Source organism: Brassica napus, chromosome A9, assembly GCF_020379485.1.
Source record: "Brassica napus cultivar Da-Ae chromosome A9, Da-Ae, whole genome shotgun sequence".
Lineage (NCBI taxonomy): Eukaryota > Viridiplantae > Streptophyta > Magnoliopsida > Brassicales > Brassicaceae > Brassica > Brassica napus.
Window position 1 is genome coordinate 4,976,918 of NC_063442.1, and position 18,718 is coordinate 4,995,635.

General features: G+C 35.8%; 3 protein-coding genes and 1 non-coding gene across 4 annotated transcripts; 3 read left to right on the top strand and 1 right to left on the bottom strand.

Annotated features, from left to right (window-relative positions):
• Positions 1–473: 473 nt before the first annotated feature.
• On the top strand, positions 474–547 carry TRNAV-AAC. Its single transcript has one exon. It is a non-coding gene; the product is annotated as a tRNA-Val (tRNA).
• A 137-nt stretch (positions 548–684) lies between these two features.
• Positions 685–3,234, top strand: LOC106357643 (DNA repair protein XRCC2 homolog). The gene is made up of 10 exons (XM_048739497.1): positions 685–1,048; positions 1,225–1,382; positions 1,461–1,528; positions 1,745–1,807; positions 2,072–2,209; positions 2,283–2,373; positions 2,523–2,559; positions 2,633–2,733; positions 2,875–2,917; positions 3,001–3,234. The coding sequence occupies exons 1-9, from the start codon at positions 715–717 to the stop codon at positions 2,896–2,898; spliced, it is 1,014 nt and encodes a 337-aa protein (XP_048595454.1). The 5' UTR covers positions 685–714; the 3' UTR covers positions 2,899–2,917; positions 3,001–3,234.
• A 9,174-nt stretch (positions 3,235–12,408) lies between these two features.
• On the top strand, positions 12,409–14,283 carry LOC106371744 (NAC domain-containing protein 104). The gene is made up of 3 exons (XM_013811841.3): positions 12,409–12,721; positions 13,350–13,630; positions 13,900–14,283. The coding sequence occupies exons 1-3, from the start codon at positions 12,574–12,576 to the stop codon at positions 14,035–14,037; spliced, it is 567 nt and encodes a 188-aa protein (XP_013667295.1). The 5' UTR covers positions 12,409–12,573; the 3' UTR covers positions 14,038–14,283.
• Positions 14,284–15,494: 1,211 nt separating this feature from the next.
• On the bottom strand, positions 15,495–18,707 carry LOC106371742. The gene is made up of 2 exons (XM_048739498.1): positions 18,528–18,707; positions 15,495–17,636 (listed from the first exon to the last, which is right to left on the bottom strand). The coding sequence occupies exon 2, from the start codon at positions 17,460–17,462 to the stop codon at positions 15,780–15,782; it is 1,683 nt and encodes a 560-aa protein (XP_048595455.1). The 5' UTR covers positions 17,463–17,636; positions 18,528–18,707; the 3' UTR covers positions 15,495–15,779.
• Between the last annotated feature and the right edge of the window lie 11 nt (positions 18,708–18,718).

The following is an 18,718-nucleotide window of genomic DNA, read 5'->3' on the forward strand; positions in this document are numbered from 1 at the left end:
TCTAGCAGTTGGACACTTTGCTAGATCACAATGTTCACCTCTTCTTGCACACCAATTCAAAACCGCCATAAACGCTACACCTGCGACCATCGCAGCTTAAAGCATGTTGCCACCAACTTTTCCTGTACCGGAACACAAACAAGTTGAATATCATCCCGACCAAGGTCAATGAATTGTAGTTCACAAGTGGAACCAAGAACCTTTGGAAACGTTCTGTGGCATAACCTCACTATTAGCCGGTCCTATCACACCACACCACACCACCGAGGGAACTTCTTCACACCTGCTGCCACTCTCTCTGCAACTTAGTGAATATGAAAGGAAACTATTGTGTAATCAGTTTCAAGTCTTCACGAATCTGTATAGTGTAGCTATCACAAGTCCTTTAAGAACAACAAGGGTCTGAACTGAATCAGAGCTAAGATCGTTGTAACATCATTATTAGACTAAAAGTTCTAGGCAACAAACGCAACGGTTTCGTGGTGTAGTTGGTTATCACGTCAGTCTAACACACTGAAGGTCTCCGGTTCGAACCCGGGCGAAGCCATTTTATTTTATTTTTAATTAACGGGCTTCAACGACGTCGTTACGTAGATAGATATAAGGACTAAACTGCAACGAAATGACCCATCGCTCAAAGCCCATGGCAAGGCCCATAATTAATCTGCCATGACCACCGAGACCCTTCACGTCGGCGGGAAGAGTTAGTTTGCGATGGGAGAACACGAAGCGCGCGGCTGGATCCGCAGCGACGAGACCGCGAAGCAGATGCTATCGAGAGTTCTCGGAGACCGCGCCTTCCTGCTTCTTCCGCCGCTTCACCGCGTGCCTCTACGCGCAGGGAACGTAGTCGAGATCACTGGCTCGTCCCCGACTGCGAAAACTCAGATCCTGATTCAAGCCGCCATCACTTGCATCCTCCCGAAGACGTGGAACGGCGTCCACTACGGAGGATTGGAGAAGCTGGTGTTGTTTCTCGATCTGGATTGCCGATTCGATGTGCTTCGTTTATCTGATATGCTCAAGCATCGCCTCCTCGAAGCTTACCGTATGCAAACTTCCTCTTCGCCTCTGCTTATGTGTTTGAGTAGACTCTTATAAGTTTAGGATTCATCACGTTGTGAGCTTTGGCCTTTGGGATTTTGATTTTGAGTTCAGATTCATGAAACTGAGACGGTCTTAGATAGATTGAGATGGTTGAGTGTAGTTGTTTCAGCGTATCAGGGATAGGCAATGGAGCATGGTGGCAGCTTGAAGAGTCTAATGTTAAGACTCAAGACAAGTCTAAGATTGTTTATGATGAGGAGTTGTATGTTTCGTGCATGAAGAGGTTCTTGTATCTTCGCTGCTATGATAGTCTCGAGCTTTTGTCTACTCTCAAGGTATTGTTTTATGTATAATGGATTACATTGTGAGGTTTGTGTTGGATTCTTGGACATCATCATCTCATTGCGTTGTAGACATTGCATTATCGGATCAGACTGCAGGAAGCATGTGGAAGCCAAGTAGGAGTGCTTATGATTGACAGGTGTGTTTTGGAAATGCTCTTTTGTCTTCTAAGATTCTTTGAATGCTGAAAGTAATTCACTATAGGTTATGAATACGTAAAGTGGCGCTATAAGTGATCACATATTGGCTAAAGACAAGATAACATACTCCAATATATCTGTTGGGGATACTTTGTAGGGTTTTATGCTTGCTACTTGACGAGTTTGAGTTAACTATTCTGCAATCTTTTCACCAGCATCGGCGCTTTCCACTGGACTGATCGTCTATCGTCATCATTGGCATTGGATAAAAACAACAGGTAAGATATCTACATAAACACTGTCTAAACTAAAGGACACTCTAGTTACAGTCTCATCTTTATAATTCTGCTTGGTATAAAGTCCTGCCTTCAATATAGTTTATCAACATAAGGAGACAGCTTCTCTGTTTTCTTTACCAATTAGGCTGCTTTAGTTAGATCATGTGTCTTTTAGCTTACGTAATTCAAGACGTTGAAGAGTTTGGGGGAACATTGAGTCTTGATACTTTTTGTTTGAGACTCTTATATTTTTCTGATATACAGGAAAAGTCTCTCTCTTACGAATGTGGTGGAGACGATAGTGCAAGAGATGAAGAAGCTAATGCAGGTGCATTCACTGGTAGTAATTGCCACTAAAGCTACAATCTACGAAGAGAAGTATCCGACAAATGAGAATAATCGGTTAGTTGGTTAATCGCACGCTTTCTTGTATGTAGTCACAGTGGCTTCATCTTTAACTTCCCGCAAATTTCAGGAACATCTCCTCACACAGTGATCTGTTTGGGAATCCTTCAAGTAAAGCTCAGCAGCCTCCATTCCGTGAATTCATGCCTTCTTCTTGGCAGGTCACTTTCTGATGTGAACCCCAAAAGCCTCTTCGTAGAGCGCTTTGTAGATGATTTTTTGATACACATAATAGTATAATACCATTTTCAAGACTACGATTTTCAAAGGATGATTCTTTCTCACTAACACACCTTTGTGGTCATTGCAGGCATTCGTGACACATAAGATATTCATACGAAAGTCAGGTTTGATATTCTTTTCTCGGTCTTTTCGTTGAGCTCTTTCGCTTTTGTTCAGTCACGTTTATGATCTCTGCAGACGATCATCATAAGTCTTTGGGACAACAAAATTTATCAGCATATTTACTTGAATGGTTACAACCACAACTTAGTAGCATTGACCGATTCATAGTAGACGATGTAAGTAAACTCAGCCATTTGCAAGTCTTACTCTAAGCACACTCAGATTTTGTTTCATGTTTCATCTTCTCATGCAGTCTGGCATTGTCATTGTCTCTAAGCACACTCAGATTTTGTTTCATGTTTCATCTTCTCATGCAGTCTGGTATTGTCATTGTCTCATGACTTAGAGATTCCGTTTCAGGTATTCTTTAATGCCTCTCTCTCTCTCTCTACTAGACACCACACATTTACTGACACTTACGCTTGTAATTCTGAACTCTGTAGAAATCATAACTATTGTAAGGTAGCTATTAGCTAAGCAGCGTGCAGCAAAGTCTCCAGATGTAAAGTTAATGCAGAGTTTATTTATTTACATCAGAAAGAGAGAGAGAAAAAAGAAGTAAAAGACAGAAAAGTTAACCTTTAAAAGTAACTTTGTTCCTTTTACTTGATAAGGTTATTCTTACAATATGTGGATAACCTTGTCTTAGATATAAAAAGAAAAATCACACTCGCACACATTTTGGATTTGAATTGGATTCTTATATCTTTCTAATATTATCAAATTCTATTATCAGGATTTGGCATCAAATACTTGAAATTGCAACTGCACGTGTTATCGTATAACCTTATTCTTAGAAGATCATACTTTTTTTTTTTAACTTCCGAGAAACTTGAAAGTGATTCTCAATGGGACATCACTAGACAGGTCTCAGGACTTAGCACTAGGAGTCGTGTTACAATTTTTCGACGCCAAAATCATTTTGAAGCATTTTGCTTGTGGAACCTGTCTTATTATACAGTCATCAATGTTTGATTGAGTGGTTACTTTCCTTTTTCCACATAGTATATCTCGTTTTCACCACATCTATCTGATCTTGGGACTTAGCAGATAAGACAGTCTTGTCTCATGTAATATCTTCATCTTATGGAAGATTTGTATGATCAACTTGGATTTAGGAATGATTATTGCCTAATGTAATAATTAGGTCTTACCAGGAGTGGAAGTAGTCAAATCCTTTGGATACTTGATGAGATGTAACAATTTTTAACTAGTTATTTAACAAATATGACTTCCACTGAAAAAACTTTTATGTGTTGGATATGATGTGTGATGTGCAACTAACAATGATTCTACTACTTTAGATTGCATTGATTGCCCACAAATTCTTTCATTTTTACAGTCAATAGATGAGTTTTGTTGAAATAGTGAATTATATATTATATGTTCATTTAGATGTAAAACAATATCCAACACAAATTCAAACAAAAAAACAAACGAAAAGTCAAGCTATATAAAAAAATAGCTAAAAGAATGGTTAAAAAGCCTTAAAAATATTAAAGATAAGAACTAAAGCATTTTGCAAAAAGAACAATTTAAAAGATCGAATATATGAGTATGAAGTGCCTTGACGAGTCTGAATTTGGTTTTTGCCTAACTTCCATTAGCCTGATGGTTACGTCTACTGCACACAACAATTAGCCGAAACTATATCCAATCCAATCCACTCTACTCTCATCCATTAATTAAAAGTTAATTAAATTAAGGCTTTCTTTATAGTAAATTAATATCGCAAAGTTTGATTTGCTCATTGCTTCTTCTTTTTTTGTTAGTAACAATATCACACTTCTCATTATTAACACCACGTACTCCATGTTAATCAAAGACATTAGTACACCATTTATTTAAAATCTTAGTCTGTTACTATTAGAATAAGACTACCTTTTCTAATATTTGGTGTCTTTTAAGCTATCCAATTGTAAATTTATTGTATTATTTTATATTTCATCTAAAATTAAAATATTTGGCTAGTTAAAACAGTAATTATGTAATCCATCTAATGAAACTAAATTCAATTCATTGTATGTTTGATGTACTTTTTGGATCACTTCATACTCATCTTAGCTTTCAAGTTTTCTATTATTTTATTGCATTAATATAAACGCAAACAATATAAGATAATTGACACTCTAATGAAATAATGAAAATGTATTTGAGTGATAGTTGAGGACAAACTAAAGAAGACAAAGATCTCTTGATCACGCGTGTGGCAGTGGGCATGTGCGTGCGTAAGCGTAAGCAATAGATCATCCAAAGCCCCAAACCCCTCAATACAATATTATGTATTTTGACGATTCTACCCTTTTATAAAGAATAATGCTATTTTCACATTTTTATCATATACCAAAAGTATTTTTTTGTAACCTTGGAGAAATCTGAAGCAAAGTTGAGGAGAGCACCAACACACTTCTAGTCATTGGGGCTTGTCTACTGCTATGCTCTCCTTTTTTAATTCATCTGATGGATTGCTTAGTAAGTTTTAGAAACATGGAAAATACTAATAATAATAATTACAATAACCAGACAATTGTTTGAAGCAACTAAATAACAGTAGTGTCAATTATTTTAAGAGAGAAGTAGTGGGTCCTAAGAAGAGAATTCAGTTGAACTCTCAATCTTTTGAGCAGTCTTTGAGTTTGTGTGGATCTCAATTTTATAACAAAAGCCACTGATTGCTACTTGAGGGGGACTGCATATGAGAAAGATTGATAAGTTTTAAAGTTTTCTTCATACATACTTAAACCGTTATTTATTAAAAACACATTTTTAGTTTTTAGCGTATATATACATGTTTTTGTACAATATTGTTTCTTTGTCAAATTTAGGCCAAAATCTTTGTTAACAATTGACAGATGTATGATTCTATTTTGATTTGTGTGGTAATCTTGCGGCTATAGTAAAGCCAAAACACATTGATCTACAAATTTATGGTTGTATCATCCAAAACATGCGTCAAAATTTGATTGGCTAATTTATATTTCTTTCAGTTTTAGCTGCTTGGTCGACATTATTATATTTGTATCCTACTTTAATACTTGTGTCAACTATATAAAATCATACAAAATATCTAAAGAAATCATCTATCTCTTCATCCAAAATTTAAGCGTAATATTTTCAATCTTAGTTATCAGAATTTCACATATCAAAATTCAGTACCTGTGCAAATATTTATAAGAGATATATAAAATATGGAAAATATCTTAAAGTTCAGATAAAAATAGGATAGAGTGTAATAATGAGAGAGTATTGGGTACATACAAAGGTACAAAATCTCAAAATGAAGGCAAAGGTAGAGAGAAAAGTGGAGCCTACAATCCTATGGTTGACGGCCAAACCCATTTACATGTGCGCCACGTGGGCCATTGCGGGTGCATGATCTCAGCATGAAGTGTCATCATCACTCCTCGACCTCGAAATACTCCTGCCAAATATAAATTTCTAGTATTATTAAAAACATTATGTAATAATATAGCATTATTTATTTTGGTTTGTAGCTAATTTTGTCTTTGGCGTAAAATGTGGACTACATTAATACAATAGAAAACTGACCGTTAAAACGTGGCTAAAATGTCCTAAACGGTAAACAGTGAACACTATGATTGAGTTTTTCTAGTTGGTGTTTACAAGTTGAAAGGTTAAATGCATTGCTTCTTATTCCGTTAAAGAACTTAGCATATTGTAAATGAACGTGACATCAATGTTTTTAGCTCAATTCCGAGTACGTATTCTATGACGTCTTACTTTTTTTTGTTAGTCTTATATTTATATTTACCTGGGGAAGTTGTAAAGTATTCAAATTGTGTTATATTAATGTTTCAAAACTTGTAAAACGAGCACTATAATATTTTCTCTGTTTCATCAAGATAAGATAAGTGTTTTAAAAATAAAATAGAATATTTTACAAATGTACATGTTTGATTATTTTATGCAATATTTATCAATTAATAATGGTAACTTAAAAATATAATTGTTTTTGAAATATTATTAGTTTAAATGATGGGAAATAGAGAATCAAAAAATAATATATTTATAATCAAAATTAAAAGTTTTTTAAAAAATATGTGAAACACAAACACTACAAGAAAACATATTTTTTACGAGGGCAATATACGTTGTAATTTCGTCGTAAACGGGGTGTTACGACGAATGAACCGCGAAACACGTTTCGTCGTAAAACGCCCGTCGTAACCGACGTTTCGTCGTAAATGACTTGTTAAGTTTACGACGAAATATATTCCTCGTAAAGCGCAGGGCAGAGATTCGTCGTAAACGACACGTAAAATTTCGTGGTAAACTCCACGTAATGGATTCGATGTAAAGCACACGTAAACATTTTCGTTGTAACACCCTCGTAAATATTTCGATGTAAACTCCACGTAACATTTCGATGTAAAGACCACGTAAAATCTTCGATGTAAAAGACTCGTAATTATTTTCGACGGTAATCAGTTGTAAATGTTTACGTCGAGCCTACATCGACGTTTCGTTTTATAATATATTTTGAATATTATTTTTAACCTCAAATATATATATATAAAAATTTGAATTTATTTAAAATTCTGAATTTTAAATAATTTTAATTTTAAAACGAAATATGAAAATAAAAAACATTTATAAAAAAGCATTTAAAAGTCATAATATTTAAATTCATAATACAAACCGAAAATATTAAAAAAACTACATATCATCGAAGTAGTCGGTGGGGTTGCTCGGCTGTTGACGGGTTGGATCGGACTCTTGGGGATCTCGTACTGGCAACCCAAGAGCGGCTCGTCTCTGACTCAACATTCTCTGCATAACCGGGTTTCCCACGGCCATCACGTCTAGCAAATCCTCAAGAGAGTCTAAACGAACCTGCTGGCTATCCATTCGAGCTTTCATCTGAGAAGTCTCTTCATCCCGTCTCGAAGTGTATGACGAAGTTGCCCTTGCAACTTGGTTAACGGAGCCTATACCGACTATTCGGCCCTTCTTTCTAGGAGCCAGCTATAAAATTAAAACATATATTAATATAGTTATTAAAAATAATGAAAAAAAAAATTTTAGTTGTACTACCTCTTCGAAGATTCGGTCGGCTTCTTCGGTGGACAATGTGACGGGTAATCCATCGGGAGACTCCTGAGTTAGTTGCGTCTCCCGTTCTTCAATCCGAGTAGCCACTGCTTGAGCGAGTTTCTCTGATGCAGGATCCACAAAAACTCCGTCGGATGTGGCGTGAGTCATCTTGAATAGGTCAGACAGAGATGGTAAGACTCCCGTCTTCTCCAACTACAAAAAAAAAATATTAAAAGTTATATTAATTGAATATTTTAAAATAAATATTTAAAAACAAAACTTACAACGTCTAGACGGATGCCTGCATGTGGTTTTTGGCCGGTTCTGTGAAGCATGGGCAAATTACCATCTTTATCCTTCGTTCTTCGAGAAGCCGAGCACGAATTGGCCTTTTTGATCGAAGACGGGTGCTTCCAATAGGCGATGAGGCCATCCCACACATCCGTCGTGAGCTCAGTGGGCTTTCCCTCATACCCGTCGAGCTCCCACTTGTCCTTCCAATCGGAGACTGTGTTGCAGAGGCGGATCTTTGCTTTTGCAACGAATTCCGCCTTCACCATCTCGGTGATTCCCAAAGACCAATGCCACTTTTGCTGAAACACAAAAAATTTGAAAAAATTACAATTAATAATAATATTTAAAAAATATATACATATTTAAAAGTTAAAATTTAATTAAATTTAAAAATCTTACCGCAAACATTTTAAACCACGTGATCTTAACGTGATTTGGAGTCTTGCTCCAGTTCGGATATGCCCCGTCGTAGTAACCCTTAATCGTTTTCGAAACGCTCCGGCCAACACGGTTATTAGCCCCAAACCTGAAAGGAAAACAATTTAACCGTTAGAAAATAAAAATATTTTAAATTTTTATGTAATAAAAATTAATAACTTACCAATAAGTTCCTCGGGGTCTATCGGGGTCTAGAACATCCAAACCCTCTCGTCCGGGCTGGGCAAGCAAATCCTCTATCGTATATCTCGCGAATGGGGCATATGAAGGCACACGCAAATCCGGATGAACTGCACCTTCTGGGACAGGCTCAGGTGCAGCCGCTGGAGGAGGAGGTGGAGGCATATGCGGTGGAGGCATTTGCGGTGGAGGCATCTGCGGTGGAGGAGGACTCCAAGCAACTCTCTGAGAAGGCTGAGAGTCTGGAACTGCGGTGGAGGATGATGGACCAGAAGACGATGGACCGGAAGAAGATGTACCGGAACCATCGTCGCCAAACAAATCTCTATAACTAGGTGCTCTGGATTTTCTTCTAGGAGCCATCTAAAAAAAATTAAAATAAATTTTATCAGTTACGACATAATAAAAATATTATTCCGTTACCTAACTAATCACCTAAACTAATTACCTAACTAATCACCTAAACTAATTCCGTTACCTAACTAATCACCTAAACTAATTTAAAAAAAAAAAAAGAGAGAGAGAAGAGAGAGTTTACCTTAGAGAGAGCAAAGGAATTTGGGAGGAATGAGCGAGGCAGCCTCGCTCTCGGCGTCCCCTTATATAGATTAGGATTCGTCGTAAAATCGACGTAAATTTACGACGAAATTACCAGGCCCGCGTTTTTCCATTTACGACGAATTTACCAGGCCCGTGTTTTTTAATTTACGACGAAATTACCAGGTCCGTGTTTTTCGAGTTACGACGAAATTACCAGGCCCGCGTTTTTCCATTTACGACGAAATTACGACGCTTAACCCTAAACACCGAGAATGAAATCCTCAAAATTAGCATTACTACTACTAGCTTCATTTCCCCCATAACCCTCTCCATGTTGATACCAAATGTAATACTGTGGTGTAAATCCTCTGTTTACTAAATGATTCCATACAGTTTCACTACGTGCAAATTTCGAATTTTTGCATTTTGAACAGGGGCAGAACATCTTACCGCTTTCCTGCGTGATCGGTGTACAGCCCGCCTGGTGCATGAATGTCTCTAGCCCGTTCAGAAATGCATTCGTCACTCTCCCGTCGGAATCTTTGTGCAAATACATCCAACTTCGTAACTCGTAAATACTACCGCCACCGACCATTTTTTCTACTATTTTTTTTTAAATTTTTTTTTTTTCCGTTTGTGTCTTGTGAGGAAGAGAGTTGTGTGTTGTGAGGAAGAGAGTTGTGGGAAATGACATATATATAGAGAAATTTTCGAGTTGGGTAGTTGAAATATAACAACGATTTTACAAGGGAAAGTTTACATGGATTTTACATAGTTTTTTTACAACGACTTTACAACGAAACTCGATAAGTTTTTCACCTAAATATAACGGTAACATGATTCGTTGTAATATCGATGTAAAATTTCATTTTCGACGTACTTACGTCGTAATATTACATGGCGTTTACGACGAAATTTGGTTTCGTCGTAATTGCGTTGTTACCCCACCAATTACTATTTCTAAAACAACGATAAGGAACCTGTGTCGTTCGTCTGTCTGCCAATTCAGTGGAACGACAAGGAGAAAGTGGACGGAAGTGCAGCTGGTTTGTACTTGAGAGGAACCTTTGACGATGGTCGGAGGTTTCACTCAAGTATAAACCAACTTCACTTCCCTCCATTTTCTCCTTATCGCTCTACTGAATTGGCAGACAGACGAATGACTCATGTTCGTTATCGTTATCTTCGAAATAGTAATTGGTGGTTCGAGAAGAAGAGAGTTGTGTGTTGTGAGGAAGAGAGTTGTGTGTTGTGAGGAAGAGAGTTGTGGGAAATGACATATATATAGAGAAATATGGTAAGTTTTACATGGATTTTACATGGAAAATTTACAACGCGTTTACAACGAACTTAGGTAAGTTAAAGCACTTTCAATACACGTTTTCACCTTTATGTAACGGTAACATGATTCGTTGTAATGTCGATGTAACGTTTACAACTATTTTGCATTCCACGTACTTTCGTCGTAAACTTACATTAACTTTACGACGAATACATTTCGTCGTAAATTACCATCGAGTTTACAACGAAGTCATGTCGCGTCGTAATTGCGTTGTAAAGCTTATGTAAATTTACGAGGAAATAATTTCCTCGTAAAATACCGTTGTTACTGCTACGTTTTCTTGTAGTGAAAAAAAATACATTTAAAAGAAACCAGAGAGAGTATTTGAAAGGGACCCTATTTGAAAAGAATAGGATCTTGCATTTACAATTTCTAACGAGTATTTATAAAACAAACATGAAAGTATTGAGTTTATGTTTACTACAGTTTAATATGTAGATGTTAACGAAATGGTAACATAATAAGAAGAAATGGATAAGAATCTTCTTCTTAGTGGCTAGGAGGAAGAAGAAAGAAGATACCCTTTTGCGTGGAAGTATCCAATCCTGCCCACCTCTCGTTTCCGCCTGCCTCTTTCTCTCGACTTTTAGTTCTTAAATATTAATTAATTACCGAATTTCACATGTGTAATATTTGGTTCAATATGACTAAATATTAGAATTTTTTTTTTGAAAATTAAATATTAGAAATTCAGATATCTATTCCGTTTCAAAGCTCTGCTACGTTGTGGAATTGTATATTTTTGTTTGTAGTTTTGTGTATCTATGTTTAATTACTAGCAAACATATAAATAATCAAATCAAAGCAAAAAGAAAAAGAATAACAGCAGCCAAAATTGTAAGATCCACTTAAGCCGTAAAATAAGCTTTCAAATACCTCTTTGACATCGATTACTTCCATTATTGCATTTAGACATCTCCAATGAAATTCTATTTTTTTCTATAATTTACATTAAAGTAGAGTAATTATATTATTATAACTTTTGTTTTAATAATATTAATTTATTATAGAGTAATACTATTGAGCAAAAATTACACAATAATAGAAATACTCTATTTTAGTATAAATTATAGAAGAAAAAATAGAGTCTTAGGACATCTTGAACCCAAACCTATTTTTTTCTCTATGATTCTCATAAAAATAAAATAGCTCTATTATAAAGTAAGTTTTGCTCCAATAGTAACTCTATAATATAGTTACTCTGTTATAAAAGAAAAAATAGAGGGATTTCACTTTTTCACTCCAAATATAATAGAGTGAAAAAATGAAATCCATATATTTTCTCCTCTATAATAGAGTAACTATTGAAACAAAATTTACCTTATAATAGAGTTACTCTATTTTTGTGAGAATTATTATAGAAGAAAAAATAGGTTCGGGTTAGAGATAGTTTTAGACCATGATTAACTCAAGTCTCTTAACTGGAGTTCTTAACTTCGGTTAAGAGATATAAGAGTCATTTCTTATTTGAAAAATGTAAAAAAATGTCAAATCATAAGTTAAAAACTCTGGTTAAGAAACTGAAGTTAATCATGTTCTTATCGGAGATGCTCTTATTAGACCATCTCCAATCACACTCTATAATTTCCTCTATATTTCACTCTAAAATAGAGTAACTCTATTATAGAGTTGAATTTGCTCCAATGGTTCACTCTATAATAGAGTTACTCTATAATAGAGTGAAATATAGAGTATTTTTGTTTTTTCACTCTATATTTGGAGTAAAAAAATAGGATTACTCTATATTTCACTCTATTATAGAGTGAACCATTGGAGCAAATTTAACTCTATAATAGAGTTACTCTATTTTAGTGTAAATTATAGAGGAAAAAATAGAGTGCCTTTGGAGATGCTCTTAGTTACTTCTATGTTACCATTATTCTCCTATGTATTTCTTTATTATTTAAATATTTTTTTTTAAAAAATGTGTTAATTTAATGTATGTTGTGTGCGCAAGTGAATTAAAGAAGCCAACTTCCTTGTTCCACTTTCTCCTTAATCTTCTTTTCATATCTCCTATATATACCTCAGTTTCCTACACACTTTCTCCGGTTCCACATCATCTTCTTTGTATATCTACTCTCCTTATTTAATCTTCTTCTACACACACACGCAACCACATGTGTATGTACATGTAAAGCAGATACTGAGATCAATATCGTTATCAATGAATTTACCACCGGGATTCAGATTCTTTCCCACGGACGAAGAGCTCGTCGTCCACTTCCTCCACCGTAGAGCTTCACTCTTGCCTTGTCATCCTGACGTCATCCCTGACCTCGATCTTTACCCTTACGATCCTTGGGACCTTCCCGGTATGTACACTCACATGCATATCTGATATCCCTCTCCATATACGCAGGCCTGCATATACGTATCATGCAACATATTTATAATTGCAAGCCTTTTTTACGAATTGTTTTTTTTTTAATAATTGACTCTATCTATGTATGCATGCATGTGAGTGTGTATCATGTATGTTATATGTTTAGTTGACAATATGTTGATGGTTGTCACCAACTCACCAAGTCACCAACTTAAGTAACTAATCTGTCTTTTCTTTAGCAGTACACTTTTGTTGGGTTGCTCTTTTTAAGGATTGTTTTTGTTTCCAAAATCTTACCATACACACAAATACTAATAGTGCCAATCTCTACCTAATAAGTTTCCTTTTAATTCTTTTGGAAGGAATCTATTAATTGGTGAACTGTAATTATTAATATTGCTTTCTTCATATTCATACATATGCACCGATTTAATCATTCAATCTCATGATACACAAACACAATCAATCATATACACACCAAAACATGTACGTGGACATATATAACAACAAATACACATGTAATTAATATACTACTGACAATTTATCTTCTTTTTTTTTGGCTAAACTTAGGTACTGACAATTTTTCTTACACTAACTTTGTTTACGTATGATTATAGGGAAAGCTTTGGGGGAAGGGAGGCAATGGTACTTCTACAGTAGAAAGACGCAAGAAAGAGTGACAAGCAATGGGTATTGGGAATCAATGGGAATAGACGAGCCAGTTTTCACAAGCTCCACACACAAGAGAGTGGGTATAAAAAAGTATCTGACTTTCTATCTCGGGGATTCTCAGACTAACTGGGTCATGCAAGAATATTCTCTCCCAGATTCCTCTTCTTCATCTGGTCGATCTTCTAAGAGATCAAGCCGTGGTTCTACTAGTTCTAGTCATAAACCAGTAAGCTCCCTATATTGTTCATAAGCTAACATAAACTTAGGACCGGTCATAAACTTACGCAAGTGAAACATTGACTTATTGTGCCAAAATTTAAAATAATTTAAATAAACATAAACCTTAGAATTTGTAAAAAAAAAAAAATATCTAGATATATAAAAATTCTTAATAAACTGGTTCAAGCTCCCAAAACTTCAGGGTCATCTTGCCTTAATTTTAAGTTTTCTAGTTAACAAAATTGATCTCCACGTGGCATGGATATTTGTTAACAGGATTATAGCAAGTGGGTAATATGCAGAGTGTATGAACAAAATTCCAGTGAAGAAGAGGATGATGATGGGGCAGAACTCTCATGTCTGGATGAAGTGTTTTTGTCTTTAGATGATCTTGACGAAGTAAGCTTACCGTAATGAGGACAGAAGCACCCAAAAAAGAAAAGGTTTAGTGGGCAATTATTTCTAAAATCTTTGTATCAAAAAGAAAAAATGGAAAAGGAGAATGAGAATGACATCATTCTTACAAGTTATGTGTTGTAAGATTAGTAATCCCAATTTGCAAGCAAGAAGCAGAACAAAAGGGAAGAATCTCTAGTCTTGTTGTATTTTTTTTTATAATTCAAATATATGTACACTTTAATACTGAATTAGTTCCCCGAATTCCCTAGTATTCCAAAAAGAAAAATACTGAATTAGTTATCTTTGATTTGAATTAATAATTCTCCTTACGATAACCACAACAATAATTCACGAAAATATGTTATATGAACCAATGAAACAATATGGTGAAAATAAATAATAGATTTATGGTCAGTTCAATCACAACCCTTAAGTTATTGGTTACTGATTACCAATACAATTTAAATTTATATATATATATATCGTCTTTTTGCCTAATATACCGAAGGTTAGGAGGAAAGCCTCATCTACTAGTTTGGGATGAATTTGCAGCATACTTTGCATCATTTGAACAATATTATAACTTTTTTTTATCAAAAGACAATATTATAACCTAAATATACTTTACTGGTAGAAACGATTAGAGTTTTGACTAACAAAATCCAAAGCATTAGAACGTTTTTGTATTAAGAAGTGGGAAATAGTAATGATTATGTTACCACTGGATGCATGCAAATGAGACTTAAAAAAATAAGCCCCCATTGGCAAATAATCATGGGGAAAGGCTTATAGTGTGTTTAAAAAGTTAGAGAGACCAAACTAACTTTTTTCGTTTGTTCTTTCTTTCTTGAAAGTTTATCTGATTTATAATTTATAACTCAACAAATATATAAGAATAAATTTCTCCTTTTACAGATGGAAGAGACCGGCAGCTTGGAAAACAATGTTTCTAGTAATAATATATGGTGATAACAGTCCTAAGTTCTTAAAGGCAACAAAAAGGTTTTAAGATAACAAAATTCAATATTACAAGCAAATTATGTTGAAGTACATAGTGTGACATCTACATTTTTATATGTACGTGTGGCCTAAACCTAGTAGGATTGGTGTTGTGTTAATTATTTATGAGTTTAGCAATCGAGAGCCTTTTTCTCCAAGTTATATAGCCTCTCTCTTTCTCTATAGATCTTTGATTAGGTTTAGTAGTTGTCTTGTGTTGCCGAGCCAAGCAACATTGTCTTTCTTCATCTATTTTATATTTTATATTTTCATTTTTTCTATTTTATTTTAATGGGTGCTTGCTTAACAAGCACTGACTCATGTATGATGCAAGCACCTTGCACATATAAGTAATTAATAATAAAAAACAATAAAACAGAAAATATTTAAGTTGGGAAAGAGTGCGATGCGATTCAAATCATTGTATAGTTTGGTTGTGCGTTTCATGGTTTTGTTGTTTTTGGTATAACATGTTCATAACTATAAAACTTCAGTGATCATATACAAAAGTAACAAGCTCTGCTTCTTACACAAGTAACAAAACAACGAGAACACTTCTACTACATTGCAACATTCCAAACCAATAATCAAATAAACAAAGACTTGGGTTCGAGCCACCGACTAGATGGTCAAGAGACTCAAGACTCAAGATAACACAATTCAAAACAGAGAGAACCATGAATATACAAAGGACCAAAGAAAAAAGGAAACAAAAAAACCCACAACACTATACATATTACATAAACTTTACATAGATTCTACCTTTTTAGTGTCTGCTTCAGGCTGCCATTAAGCAGAGACATAAGCCCACCACCATGAACTCTCTCCTCATGAATCATAAAGTCCAACATGTTCCTCCCATTGCTGTTGCTACTCTTATTGTCTGTTTCAGGTCTCTCAGTGTTTGAAAACCTTAAAGATTTCATAGATGGAGGCACAAGAACCTGCATTGGTATCATCACCTTCTGTCTTTTCTCAAGATGCTGCTGCGGATAGCGGTCAATGGAGTCAGTGCAATCAGAGACCGCACTGACTCCAGACAGAGAATAATCAGTGGTGGTAGAGACAAGACCACTAAAAAGTCCCGGTCCAATCAAACCAATCTTGCTTCCAGCTTTATCCTGAGCCATACTATTATGCGCAGCGCATAAACCACTCTTCCCTCTAGCAAACTTCTCACATACCAAACCTCCTCCCCACGAGCAGCGTTTACCTCCACCATGAGCCTTGCACAGCTCAGTTCTACCTTGTGCACTCTTCTCACACCCTAAACACTTACACCGTTTCCCGCCACCATGCTTCACACAACAAACAGTCCTCCCACGAGCGCTCTTAGTACACCCCACCACCACACATCTCTTCCCACCACCATGAGCTACACAGAAACTCGTCCCACCATGCACACTTTTAGAACATATCCCACCTCCATCAAACATACAACGTTTCCCTCCACCGTGTGCTTTACACAGAGGAGTACTACCTTCAGCTCCTTTAGTACATCCACCAAAGATACACCGTTTCCCACCACCATGACCTTTGCAGTAGTTAGTACCCCCTTGAGCTCCTTTTGTACAGTCTAAAGACTGACAACGCCTACCACCACCATGTGATATACAAAGACCAGCTTGTCCCTCAGCACTTCGCTTACATCCTTCAACCCTACACCTTTTGCCACCACCGTGCTTGATGCAGAGTCCTGATTTGCCACGTGCAGCTTTAGCACATCCTTCAGGGAACCCACACCTTCTTCCACCTCCATGAGAGATGCAAAAATCTGTTTTCCCTTCAGCGCTTTTTGTGCATCCCAAGTGTTGGCATCTCTTTCCTCCACCGTGTGCTTTGCAGAAAGTGGTTTTGCTCTCAGCACCTTTGTTGCAGCCTGGTTTTTGACATCTCTGCCCACCTCCGTGGCCAATGCAGAGCCCTGATGCTCCTCTAGCTCCTTTCCCACATCCCATGAATCTGCACTTCTTTGGATTGGTCGTCCTGTTATGAGAAGATGTGGCAGATGCTGTCCTGTAAGAGAAAGCAGCGCCTAGGGAGAACTCTGACTCATGATGGCTCAGCTGTGAATTATAAGCATTAGTGTATGTAAATGTCAGTGAGGAACAATCAAGCCCGCTGAAACTGTCCATGGTCACAGAAGGAGGACCGAGTTGCAAGATTGAGTTACCCTCTGATGAGAGCCCCTGAACCGTTCCACAGGAAGCTGAGACTTTGTTGTTGTTATTAACACTGACATTGTTATAGTACAAGGGAGGTGTTGGACCTAAACCGAGAACCAACCGGCAACCACCATCAGGACAAGTAGTTACATCAGAACAAAGGTTATGGTGGTGGTGAGAGCTCCCCATTAATCTCCCTGAGCTGCTTCCAAGGCATTTCAAGGTGAGAGCAGTATCTTTGAGATTGTCTAGGTTTGCAATACAGTTCAAATCCATATGAAGAACGACAGAAGGGGAAATAAAATGGCCAAAAAATAGGAATACTTAGAACACTTTGTAAAATAATTATAAACATAAAAGCAACTTGAGATATAAACATCTCCCACCACTGATAAATCCACTTGTGTCTGCCCTGTCCATCTTCAAGAATGAGCAAGAGCAAGAACCTTTCTGCAGCAGTTACAAAATCTATGTCAGTAGACAGTAGTAGAAAAGCAATGACGTAAGACTAAAAATAATAAAAACTGCATTGGAGGTAATAGTTCATGGAGTTAAGAGATTCAAAGTACAGGCCAATAATTGGGTACTAAAAACTGTTGTTGAGAAGGACAAAAGTACCAACCAAAATGACTTATGGTTAGTTTGTAACAACATTTTTTGTGGCCTCTAAAAAGCAAAATTCTGATTGTACTTTTCTCTTACTCAAACAACTAAAAGGCAAATTCTGAATTGTTTGAGAGATCATTTATACTTGATAACACTTGTATCATCTTTTTTGTTCAACAGACTTGTATCATCATAACCTGGAAATTCAGCTTGTTTGATAAGTGATTACAACAATGTGGATTTCCCAAACAAGATCTAATTAAGGGAATCATTGTTTTCTCACAAATAAAAACAAAATCTAAAAGAAAACACCATTGAAGATTCTTATGTTTTGACTAGTTTATAATTTTCCATGTAAACCACTGTCCAAGAATGTTTTTCGGAATAACCTCTCTCCCGACCAAAACTTGGTTTAAAGTTTAAACATATGGACACTTAACAAAAAAAATTAGTTTAATTTTTTGGGGAAAAAAACTAATTAAACCCACATCAGAGTGAAAGAAAAAGAGACGAAGATAAATAATTCATATCATACTCTTGAAGGTGAAATATCAAAAAATCAAAACCCTAATTTTAAAACAAACCCTAAAAAGGAGCAAGAGACAATAACAGAAACTAGCTGAAAATAAACCTGCAAGAAAGTCTTTATTAGCCATTCATTCTGATGCATCATTTATTACTCGAATGATCAGTAAGAAAAAGAAACAAAAAATAACTAAAAGGAGCAATAAGAACCTGATGGATCTATAAGATAGGGAGACAGATTCCTTAAGCAAAAAACAAAAAAAACTTAGGAAACTAAAAAGAATCTCCTCGTCTCAATAATATTTAGGGAAGAAGAAAAAAAGAAAAAGACAGACTGAACACATGTGTTGTAATATATTATCGAGGCAACAAGAGAAAGAAAGGAGATATTATTATGAGCG

Bases quoted from the DNA above. Each gene is read 5' to 3' on its own strand.
- LOC106357643 (XM_048739497.1), top strand. From the start codon at position 715: ATGGGAGAACACGAAGCGCGCGGCTGGATCCGCAGCGACGAGACCGCG. The intron at 1,049-1,224 runs GTATGCAAACTT...TCAGCGTATCAG, and splicing joins TCGCCTCCTCGAAGCTTACC to GGATAGGCAATGGAGCATGG. The intron at 2,374-2,522 runs GTCACTTTCTGA...TGGTCATTGCAG, and splicing joins TCATGCCTTCTTCTTGGCAG to GCATTCGTGACACATAAGAT.
- LOC106371744 (XM_013811841.3), top strand. From the start codon at position 12,574: ATGAATTTACCACCGGGATTCAGATTCTTTCCCACGGACGAAGAGCTC. The intron at 12,722-13,349 runs GTATGTACACTC...GTATGATTATAG, and splicing joins CGATCCTTGGGACCTTCCCG to GGAAAGCTTTGGGGGAAGGG. The intron at 13,631-13,899 runs GTAAGCTCCCTA...ATTTGTTAACAG, and splicing joins CTAGTTCTAGTCATAAACCA to GATTATAGCAAGTGGGTAAT.
- LOC106371742 (XM_048739498.1), bottom strand. From the start codon at position 17,462: ATGGATTTGAACTGTATTGCAAACCTAGACAATCTCAAAGATACTGCT.